Source organism: Nicotiana attenuata, unplaced genomic scaffold, assembly GCF_001879085.1.
Source record: "Nicotiana attenuata strain UT unplaced genomic scaffold, NIATTr2, whole genome shotgun sequence".
Taxonomy (NCBI): domain Eukaryota; kingdom Viridiplantae; phylum Streptophyta; class Magnoliopsida; order Solanales; family Solanaceae; genus Nicotiana; species Nicotiana attenuata.
This window is the reverse complement of record NW_017670702.1, coordinates 197,258-209,548: the sequence shown is the minus strand read 5'-3', so window position 1 is coordinate 209,548 and position 12,291 is coordinate 197,258. Positions and strand designations below refer to the sequence as shown.

Sequence of the window (12,291 nt, the reverse complement as noted above, 5' to 3'; positions counted from 1 at the left end):
TATAAATATATAATTTTTATATATATTATTTAAGATTTTATATAAAAATTTCTTTAAAAAATGTCTAAAAATATTTGGGATTCTCTTGCGGGATATAAATTTTAATAGAATATGAAGTGCTCCATATTTATTGACCTTAAATAATATGTTGTATGATCAGTTTCTTATCAAGTGTTACTAAAATACGTCTATCTCTTTGTTCTTACATATTCATATCATATGTTACGATGTATTAAATTATTATATCTTTTTCGAATGTGTAGTGGTCATTAATATTTAGGTATCATATTAATTTTTATGTTTAATTACTAAATTCGGATAACCTGAAAGTGTATATCAACGAAAATTATTGTCAGACAACTTAAAAAAAAATTATTATGTGTTAACTAATGGAATTCTCGCATAAGAATATTTTAACTGATAATATGTTTGTCAACTTTTTATATTTTTACTAAATAGATGTATACGTATCAAATATTTAACAAAGTAAGATTGAAATAATATGTAAGTAACAAAAAACCCGAAAACCTGAAAACCCGAAAAACCCGACAAAACCGAAACAATCCAAACCGATATAGTTGGATTGATTTGGTTTTGATAAAAACCGAACCAACCCGGTCCATGTACACCCCTAGCTACATGTATTGGTGCTAGTAAGATAAATTATGCTATATGTATTGAGTTGATATGACTTTCAGACTCATTATGTGACAGGTTATAATTCCAAACACCTTCTGGATGAGAACAATTTTTGAGGACAAGTGCCGGCGAGAGTTTTTAGGACCTTTGAAGGATGGTTGTACGAAACGTGAGAATAGTTAGCGAGTGTATAATGAATGATATGATGAAGTATCGAAGCAGAAATATGTTTCACTTAATAATAGATAGGTAGAAGGATTATGACAAAAATGATATAAATGAATGAGATCGTAGTTATCCAGCTTTCACAAATGTGTGATTACTCTAGAATGGTGTGTAAGAACCGATGGTAGAGAAGAGACAGTAAGGACCTTTTGACTAGAAATGCCAAACCTCCAATACTCAAGAAGCTAGTCTAAGCAGTAAATCGAGACAAGGGAAATCGGGCAATCGGTTGATGTAAAGGTAAGATGATTGGGCAATCGGTTGATGGAATACCTAATTATGGCTTAAAAGAAAACTCAAATGAGTCACTAGATCATACAAAACTATGAATCTTATATAAGCATGCGAAGTATCGGTCCCGCAACACATACCGTCACAAACCTCAGCAAGTATACTGACATGAGCAATGGTGGGTATAGCTCAATATAAGCATATAAAGGATCGAAAAGGGGCCAATGAGCCTAGGATACAAGTGTTAGAACATGCGCAGCGGAAGAAAGCAAACAATCAGGCATCAATTACATGTAAACTAGACAACGCAATAATAATGAGATTAGGAACACTAACCTCTTGAAATAGTTCCACAAATCTTCCAAGCAGCAAGAATCCAGGGCTACAGTCTTCTGCTATTTGCCTAGTAAAGCCTTGGACAATTTTGCTTTTAGTGGGCAAGAACAATACAACTCTAGGGTTACTGATTAGGTGAAACCTGTCTCCCTTTTTATAGGCTCGAAATTAAGCCCTAAAAAGGAGCTTAAAATCGTGCCTACTCTAACTCAAAAAGGTAACTTTTCTCCCAAGCTACTTTTACCCAAGTCTGTCCAGGTTTTACTAGGTATAGCAGGGACCACAGAAATAATAAGAGGCTACTAATTATAGTATTAATTCTAAATTAGCATGAATTAATTCTTACTATAATTAATTGCAATTTATTCCACTAAAAACTGCAATTGAACTCCTCAATATGAATTTCGAAAATTCATCAACACTTATTTTAACTCCCCATGTTAAGATTTAAAATACCAGTAAATTAAATTAAATCACTGAAAATTTAATTCAATTAACTAATTAAATCCTTTATAATTCCGCTTAAACATCTCATGTGACGGATACAAAGTCCACCGGCCGGGTTTTCACATGAAAACTTATAAGCTTATATAAAGGGGTATCATCAAACCCAAAACCAAGTCATGGATTCTATCAACTAATTATTATTTCACAAATGTTATTTGTTATTGTCCAATTTATTAGGCATATACTAACTCTAATTATAGTCGTACCTTTTGATAAATCAAAACAATGAACAAATTACATTGATCATAACAATTATATCAAGATTAGGAGTATAAGCTCATTTAATGAATTAGAGAAAATATTTTATATGTATTCAGTACAAAAATACATTTTCTCTACTTGGTCCGTTCAATATACACTGAGTATACTAGCACAAGAAGTTGGAGTAAACCTACTCCCATAATCAAGACAAATCATATAATAATCTTGTGCTACAATCATCAAGATATTTTGTCCGATAATATCTTCGATTGTGAACATAGTTTATTAATTATGAGAACCAACAATTTAATCTTCTGTGCATGAGCTAAGACTTCATACACTAAATTGTCTACTACATAACTAAAAGGACACACATGTTACAAATGATCTATTTAAAACAGTGCTTTATTGAATTGAATAAACTAAATAAACAATTGTTTCATAAAGAACAAAATATAATACTATGTCTAAACCGCATGGTTAATAGTATATCCCAACAATCTCCTACTTAGACTCATAACCATGCGTCTAATATTCTAACACCCATTCCTTCTACATGCTTGTCAAAAATCTTCTGTGTCAAGCTCTTTGTAAATGGGTCTGCCAAATTATCCTCCGACGCAATCTTCAACACTCTTGCATCACCTCTTTGAGTTATGTCCCGAATTAAGTGATATTTACGCTCAATATGCTTACTTCTTTTATGGCTTCTTGGTTCCTTCGAGTTTGCAACTGCACCACTATTGTCACAATAAAGTACAATTGGTGCTTGAACCGAAGGAACCATAAGTTCCTGAGCCAAACAGCCTCTTTGGCTGCTTCAAGTGCAGCCACATATTCGGCTTCCATGGTGGAATCAGCAACACACGATTGCTTGATGCTCCTCCAACTTATGGCTCCACCTCCTAAAGTAAAAACATATCCTGAGGTAGATTTTCTAGAGTCTCTATTTGACTAGAAGCCAATGGGTGCAAGATCACCTGAGTGATACACCAACATATAATCCCTAGTTCTTTTTAGGTACTTGATTATATGCTTAACAGCAGTCCAGTGTTCTCGACCAGGGTTAGACTGAAATCTACTAACCATGCCGACAGCAAAGCAGATATCAGGTCTAGTACATAGCATAGAATACATGAGACTCCCTACAGCCGAAGCGTAAGGGACCGCCTTCATCCTTTCTATCTCATCGATCGTTTTTGGGGACTGATCTCTTGACAGAGAGATTCCATGTCTAAAGGGGAGAAACCCTTTCTTGGAATCTTGCATGCTAAACCTGGTGAGAATAGTATCAATATAAAGCGCTTGGGACAAGCCTAATATCCTTTGCTTGCGATCTCGCATAAGCTTGATCCCAAGGATATGTGCTGCATGTCCCAAGTCTTTCATATCGAAACATGAGGATAACCATTCCTTTACTGAATTCAACATGCTCACATTATTTCCTATGAGCAAAATATCATCTACGTACAAAACCAAAAATGTAACTTTATCTCCATTCCACTTCTTATAGACACAAGACTCATTTTCACATTGATCAAAATCGAATGTCCTAATCGATGCGTCAAAATAAGTGTTCCATGCCCTAGAAGCTTGTTTCAATCCATAAATAGATTTGTTTACTTTACACAACAAGTGCTCATTGCCACTTTTTATGAAATCAACTGGTTGTGCCATATAGATGCACTCATCAAGACTTCCATTTAGAAAAGCGGTCTTGACATCCATTTGCCAGATCTCATAATCATAATGAGCTGCAATGGATAAGAGAATCCTTATGGATTTAAGCATGGCTACTGGCGAAAAGGTTTCCTCATAATTGATTCCTTCTTTTTGAGTAAACCCTTTTGTGACAAGCCTAGCTTTAAAAGTTTGCACTTTTCCATCCACTCCTCTCTTTTTCTTATAGATCCATCTACAACCTATGGGTTTGACTCCAGTAGGTGGTTCTACAAGATCCCAGACTTGATTTGAGTACATGGACTCCATTTCAGATTTGATAGCATCAACCCATTTATCAGCATCTGTATCATGTAGTGCTTCGTCGTAATTAATAGGTTCTGTATTAGGATCTTCAGGGATTCTATCATTAAGATTCTCCCAAGAGCGCAAACCAGAGAGGTTTTCTAATAATTCTCCCACTACGACTAGTCACTACAGGTGGAGGCTGATTTTGTTGTTGAATCACATCACCACTTCCTTGAACTGAAGCCTCAATGTTATCCTCCACACTAGGCGGTGCTAGGGTATCATTGACTTCTTCCTGAGTGCAGGATCGGGCCCAGATTGGCCTTCAGATTCTGCAGCATTGTTCTGCCATGGTCCTACCGTGGTTACGCCAGGACCGCGGCCAGAGTGGCTTTCGGATTCTGCAGGTTGCATAACAATTTCAGGTTGTTCAACAACCTGAGGTTGCTCAACAATCTGAGGTTGCTCAACATTATTTCCACTACTTTGGGGTAGTGAGATGTTAGGCAATTGTTCTTGTGCAATCTGCTGCCTATTGACATTTCTCCCACTACGATAATGCAGTGGTATGTCAATGCTGGCTTCCGGGATACGTTCAAGAGATGAATCTTTAGTTATTTCATTGTTTAATTCCTGTAAAACTAGTTTACTTTTAGGAATATGGTTCATTAGATAGTCCTCTTCTAAGAATCTGGCATTTGTCGTAACAATTACCTTCTTTTCTTTGGGACAATAAAACAAACCGCCTTTTGTTCCTTTTGGATATCCAATAAAAATGCATACTTCTGTCCTTGATTCCAATTTATCCGCTTTCCCTTTCAGCACATGTGCTGGACAACCCCAAACCCGAATATGTCGTAAACTTGGCTTGTGCCCAGTCCACAATTCTACTGGAGTTGAAGGTACTGACTTTGAAGGAACCAAATTTAGAATGTAGTTTGCTGTTTCTAAAGCATATCCCCAAAAGGAAAGAGGCAAATCGGAATAACTTAACATTGATCTAACCATTCCCATAAGGGTCCTATTTTTTCTTTCTGCCACACCATTTTGTTGTGGTGTTCCTGGGGCAGATAATTGAGATGTAATTCCATTATCTGATAAGTATTTTATGAACTCCGTAGAAAGGTATTCACCACCACAATCAGATCGCAATGTTTTGATATATTTATCATGTTGTTTCTCTGTTTTCGTCTTAAATTCTTTGAATTTCTCAAAGCATTCAGACTTACGGCGCAACAGACAAATATATCCATATTTTGAGTAATCATCTGTGAAAGTCACAAAATACTCAAAACCACCTCTTGCTTGTATATTCATGGGACCACACAAATCAGAGTGAATTAATTGTAGCTTATCACTGGCCCTATTCCCTTTTGAGGGAAAATGTCTCTTGGTCATTTTGCCTTCTAAACAGTATTCGCATGTTGGTAGTGACTCCACTTTCAATGAACTCAAAGTTCCATCAGAGACCAATCTCGAAATCCTAATTAGATTTATATGGCCTAGACGTAAGTGCCATAAATAAGTTTGACTCAATTCAGAAATACATTTTGTTTTATGTGGTAGATTAATGTTAATTAGTTCTTTTGGTTGTTGTAGCACATGAGGAGATATATCAAGAACAAAAAGGTCATGTACTCTAGCAGCATTATAGATAAAACATTTATTAAACTTAATAACAGCAGAGTTATTAGCAAAATAAACATTATAACCAGCATCCATTATTTTCGAAACCGAAATCAAATTCCTTCTAATGGAAGGTACATAGAGAACATCTTTTAAAACTAAAACTCTATCACTACTAAACGAAACGCTAATATCTCCTAAAGCTAAAGCTGGTGCTGGCTCGCCATTGGCTTGAAAAATGCAAACTTCATTCTCACTTAGCCGCCGCGTTTCCTGAAACCCCTGCAAAGTATTGCAGATGTGATTAGTGGCTCCCGAATCTACACACCAAAACATGGTAAAAACAGCCGCTAAACAAGTTTCAACGACATTTAAATTCGAATTACCTTGCTTATTCAACTTTGCCAGATAGGCAGGGCATTGCTTCTTGTGATGCCCGGGTTGCTTGAAATGATAGCACTTGCCTTTGGGCTTGTTCACACCAGTCGCACCACCAGGTGCCAGAATCTTTTGAGCCTTCTTCTTTTTCTTTTTGCCTTTCGACTTAGAAATTGAAGGTTTCTCAACATTGAGTGCCACAACTGGAGCTTGATGTTTAATAATAGATTCTGCCGCTTGCAGCTCATTCAACAATTTCGCTAGTGACAAATCCATTTTTTTCATATTATAGTTCAAGCAAAACTATTGGAAACTGTCAGGCAGAGTCTGTAGGACCATCTCAACTTGAGACTCCTTATCAATCACAGCTCCAAGGACCTCCAGTTCATTTAGAAGACTCATCATCTTCAGAACATGGTCCCTGACCGATGATCCTTCAGCCATCTTTGTGTTCAAAAGGGCTTTCATGGCTGTCTGCTTAGCTGCACGATTTTGCTCACCGAACATCTCTTTGATACTTTCGAGCATATCATAAGAAGACCCCATAAACTGATGCTGATGTTGCAAAACATTCGCCATAGAGGCAAGAATGTAACATCGCGCCATCTCATCAGCCTTAACCCATTTGTCATAGGCCTTAACCTGATCATCAGTAGCATTTTCAGGTTTTTTTGGGCACTCCTCAATGATTACAAATTTGTAACCTTCAGCAGTTAAGACAATATCAAGGCCCCTTTTCCAGTCAACATAATTTGGTCCTTCTAACTTGTTTTGGTTCAAAATTGAGGTAAGTGGGTTGAATGAAGACATGGTTAATCTGAGAGATATTCATATTAAATAGATCATTAGTTATGTATTAAGAATGATTAAATTCAAAATTACACATTACACATATAACCATGCTCATTGAACAGTTAGATTCGTTAGGGAAACTTAACTATTCATGCAAAATATATGAATGATGTCAGATATTAACCCCATAAATTTAAACAGAACCAACTTAGATGGAGAGTAAACTGTTAATTTAAGATAGGTAAATATCACTTTTTATAAAACTCTGGTTTCATTCAATCAACATGTAACTCAGTTGGAGAGTTAATACAAGTAATGAAATAACTAGAGGCTAAAAACACAGTAATCATCTATAATGAATTTATCCGATGTGGAAGAAGACCTATGTCAACATATAAATTCATTATATTACTGTAGAACCCGTTTAATTTAGGGTTTAGGGGGGTAAAATCTCGTGTTTTGCAATTTGGGTTCTGAAGGTTGCATGTACTGCCGCGGTCCTACCGCGGTTACGCCAGGACCGCGGCTAGAGTGACCTTCAGAATCAGAGGCAGTGTTCTACCGCGGTCCTACCGAGGTTACGCCCAGACCGCGGCTATTTAATATGTGATTTCAGAGAAAAAACATGTTTTGGCAGAATTAATCCAAAAATTCTGTATATTAATCCAAAATTACAGAATATCACACAAAACATTCACGTTTCTAACATAGAATAAATATCCGAAACATGTATCAATAAATAACACGTTTTAATATTATTCTATGCATGCTGTATTACATTATCTAGTTAGATGTAAGACGGCGTCTGATACCAATTGTTAGAACATGCGCAGTGGAAGCAAGCAAACAACCAGGCATCAATTACATGTAAACTAGACAACGCAATAATAATGATATTAGGAACACTAACCTCTTGAAATAGTTGCACAAATCTTCCAAGAAGCAAGAATACAGAGTTGCAGTCTTCTGCTATTTGCGTAGTAAAGCCTTGGACAATTTTGCTTTTGGGTGGGCAAGAACAATACAACTCTAGGGTTACTGATTAGGTGAAACCTGTCTCCCTTTTTATAGGCTCGAAATTAAGCCCTAAAAAGGAGCTTAAAATCGTGTAGGATTCTACAAGTAGAATCGTACTCTAACTCAAAAAGGTAACTTTTCTCCCAAGCTACTTTTTACCCAAGTCTGTCCAGGTTTTACTAGGTATAGCAGGGACCACAAAAATAATAAGATGCTACTAATTATAGTATTAATTCTAAATTAGCATGAATTAATTCTTACTATAATTAATTGCTATTTATTCCACTAAAAAACTGCAATTGAACTCCTCAATATGAATTTTGAAAATTCATCAACACTTATTTTAACTCCTCATGTTAAGATTTCAAATACCAGTTAATTAAATTAAATCACTGAAAATTTAACTCAATTAACTAATTAAATCCTTTATAATTCCGCTTAAACCATCTCATGTGACGGATATAAAATCCACCAGCCGGGTTTTCACATGAAAACTTATAAGCTTATATAAAGGGGTATCATCAAACCCAAAACCAAATCATGGATTCTATCAACTAATTATTATTTCACAAATGTTATTTGTTATTGTCCAATTTATTAGGCATATACTAACTCTAAATAGAGTCGTATCTTTTGATAAATCAAAACAATGAACAAATTACATTGATCATAACAATTATATCAAGATTAGGAGTATAAGCTCATTTAATGAATTAGAGAAAATGTTTTATATGTATTCAGTACAAAAATACTTTTTCTCTGCTTGGTCCGTTCAATATACACCGAGTATACTAGCACAAGAAGTTGGAGTAAACCTACTCCCATAATCAAGACAAATCATATAATAATCTTGTGCTACATTCATCAAGATATTTTGTCTGATAATATCTTCGATTGTGAGCATAGTTTATTAATTATGAGAACCAACAATTTAATCTTCTGTGCATGAGCTAAGACTCCATACACTAAATTGTCTACTACATAACCAAAAGGACACACATGTTACAAATGATCGATTTAAAATAGTGCTTTATTGAATTGAATAAATTAAATAAATAATTATTTCATAAAGAACAAAATATAATACTATGTCCAAACCGCATGGTTAATAGTATATCCCAACAACAAGGTGCACATTAAAGATTATGGTTAATAGTATATCGCTTAGCCTCACCCAACAGAGAGAATGGAAAAAGTGTGAGCCTCACATAATCTGGAGTGACCCCGTTAGTGATTTAAGTATCACTAATCTCCAAGAAGTTCAGAATATGCTGCTGTGGATCCTCGTGTGGAAGACCCATAAATTGCCCGTTTGCATGAAGCAGCTGGATCATGCTCTGTTTCATCTCAAAGTACCCGGTGATCCTGGGCTTCACTATACTAGAGGTGACATTAGCAATGCTGGGCATCGCCACCTCCTAAACAGCCATGGGTTGCTCCCCTGCCATGTCCACAGGAAATTGAACAAGTGTCTGAATATTATTCGTGTCCCTTGCTTCCCTCAACCTCCTGTGAAATGTTCTCTCAGGTTCCGGATCAAACCTTGAAGTCGGTCCTGGCTTCTGACCCTACGCTTTCAATCAATGTTCCTGAGATCCTAGCAACAATCAAGTAACGTTAGACTCAATGAAATAAACAATCAAAGCAAAAACTAGCAAGTAGCTAATATTAAGTCCCCGGCAACGGCGCCAAAAACTTGTTGCTCCCAAACGCACACGCAAGTATACGTGGTCGTACAAGTAATAAAATGATAAGTCGAGTGTCGAACCCACAGAGACTTATATCAACTACTCACTATCACACCAATATTGTTATTCCGTCAAGCTAAATTCGAGTTCAAGAAGTTAATTATGCTAACTACAATTCTAAGTAACAACTAAATTATCAAGTAACGAGATGATTGTTATGTATTCAATAGAGATAAGTATTCCAGGGTTGTGATCGATTCACCAATCGTATTGTGTTTTAATTAACTCTCTCTTTCTTATAATTCACTCATGGTTGCAAATTAATCGATAAATGCTCTCATAGCCTTCTCCCGAAGTAGTACTCACCTATCCTCAATAGATTAACGCCTATATTCCTATGGAATTAATCTATTAAGAATGCATTGAGATTATGATATTTAATTAAGCAAGGTGATTAGGTATATTCCTATCTTTACCACAAACCCGCTCCCCCTAAGGGTTAAGATCATGCTCTCTTCAATTCTTCTCTAATCTAAACACGGCTTTCCCAAGCATAGCATAGATAGTAAATAGAACCTAACTGCTGGCCAGACAATTAAGCAATTAAACACAGAATTAAAGAAACAACCATATTTGAATGAGTTATAATCAAGGTTAAGTTAATACCGAACGACAATATTCATGGCTAAATCACAACCCCAGAACAATGGGTTTTAGCTACTCATGCTAGTGTGCATCACAATTAGGTTCAATTTCATCACAAAATAGCAAAGACTAAGCGAATAAAAGAAGAACTTGGTAGTCCAAACTCCTCCTTGCCTCTTGCCTCTCGATTTCTTGCACTAAACTATGAAAACCTTGATGATTTGACCTTGGGCGAGCTTGACTTTATATAGGTTAAGTGGGTTTCTCTCCCGATTTCCAATTTTACCCCCAACTAGCTCTTTTCCGGATTGGCACCGCACGAACTCGCGCGTCTCTTCGCGCACCTTTCTGCCTCGGCTTGTAATACGCGCGAACTATGCGCGACTTCGCGCGTCCTTCGCGCACCTGGGACTTGACTTCTTCCAATTTTTCGTCTTGTCCTTGCACGCACTCAACTCCGAGGGGTCGTTTTTGCTCATAAATCATTCCAATAGCCTCTTGAAAGCATCATATAAGCTCCTCACCCTGCAATGTATACAAATCACAATTAGAGCCTATTTTTTCATCAATTAACCATATTATGTCATTGAAATGTAATTAAGCGGAAGCATAAACAATAGCTAAATAAGCGGAAGCATAAACAATAGCTAAATCACCTAGATTTCGCCTATTATCAACACCCCACACTTAATTCATTGCTAGTCCTCGAGTAATGAAACTATACCCTCTATAGAATCCTTCACTAAACCATTTCTCCTAACGCATTACACCTAGAACAATGTGCATACATTACGCCTAGCAGTGAACAATCCTAGCCTCAAAGCCCACTCTCAAGTATCTTGCAATATTCACACGTCCTCAAAGTACTCTACATAGAAGTCAAGACTTGCTTTTCCGTCACGAATCATATGCCCTCACAATCACATCAACAAAAACTGAATTCAATCCACACATTTGAGTCATACACTCACATATATCAATGAAAGCACTCACTCTCACAAAAGAAGTCACATGCATGCAATTGGTACCATAGGCTTGCCCTTAATGTAAATCTCTACTAATGTAGGCTAGCTCGACCCAAAATCAATTAGGACTTTTTCATGGTTGTAATGTGGGCTAAGGGACGGGTAGGATATATTTAGGAATAGTGACTCAACCTCCTAAGCACTTTAACACATCACGTAAGCAAATTTTAGCGCAAATTCTTCAACCCCCTTCTCATTCATAAACAAATTCATCACACAAATACTCCCTTCTTCTTTAAGCACTCTATTAATTCATACCCACTAGCTGGAACAAGACACAATGTATTCATCTCTTCTTTTTTTCCAGTTTATTCTTCTTGTCACTTAATTTCCGCTAGTGGTGTATTCGTTTACAACACAAGTGCACCATTCATCCTTTTATTGGTTCCACTCAAAAGCCACCCCACACTTATTTCCTTCTTACTTCTTTTAGCGCTCCTCTCACTATTAAAGTGCTTTAAGAGGTAAAAGGATCAAAACAATGTCAATTAAGAACAAATGGGTATAGGCTTGTAATGCAGGTGCCAAACAAAAGGCTAAAGGCTCAAAAGGGTTAGCTAGGGACAAATTTTATTTATGATAAGCAATCAAGCTCAAAAAGGTCAAAGAGAGCCTAAAATCATTTTTAAAACCGAGCATCACCTAGGATTTCGCTTCAACTCACATACCGGGTAAGTTCTAGACACAAGTACACTACATGGACTACACAAATACTCACCACACATGGCATATGACTCATTCAGATCAGCTCATCAAGACACTCCATTACGAGCATTCAATTCAGTAACAAACATACAAATTAAGGCACCTTCAGTGAGATTCAACAATTAGGACTAAGCGTTACACTCTAGGGTCTATAGTGTTCCGGTGTGTCAAAGCTATGGGTTCTCTTTCAATTTATAGCTCGTAGCCCATCACCCTAATCTACAAATCAAAAAGAAACCAAAAATAAAAACTACCTATGCCCGATTCAAGTTAAACCCTTGGAAAAGAACCGCGGCCTAAAGAAAAAC

The 12,291-nt window shown here is 36.5% G+C and overlaps 1 protein-coding gene across 1 annotated transcript; it reads right to left on the bottom strand.

The window, feature by feature from the left end:
- Window positions 1–6,414: 6,414 nt before the first annotated feature.
- On the bottom strand, window positions 6,415–6,921 carry LOC109242457. Its single transcript, XM_019409310.1, has 2 exons — window positions 6,538–6,921; window positions 6,415–6,489 (listed from the first exon to the last, which is right to left on the bottom strand). Exons 1-2 carry the CDS (start codon window positions 6,919–6,921, stop codon window positions 6,415–6,417), a joined length of 459 nt encoding a protein of 152 aa, XP_019264855.1.
- Between the last annotated feature and the right edge of the window lie 5,370 nt (window positions 6,922–12,291).

Bases quoted from the DNA above. Each gene is read 5' to 3' on its own strand.
- LOC109242457 (XM_019409310.1), bottom strand. From the start codon at position 6,921: ATGTCTTCATTCAACCCACTTACCTCAATTTTGAACCAAAACAAGTTA. The intron at 6,490-6,537 runs GTCAGGGACCAT...AATGAACTGGAG, and splicing joins AGATGGCTGAAGGATCATCG to GTCCTTGGAGCTGTGATTGA.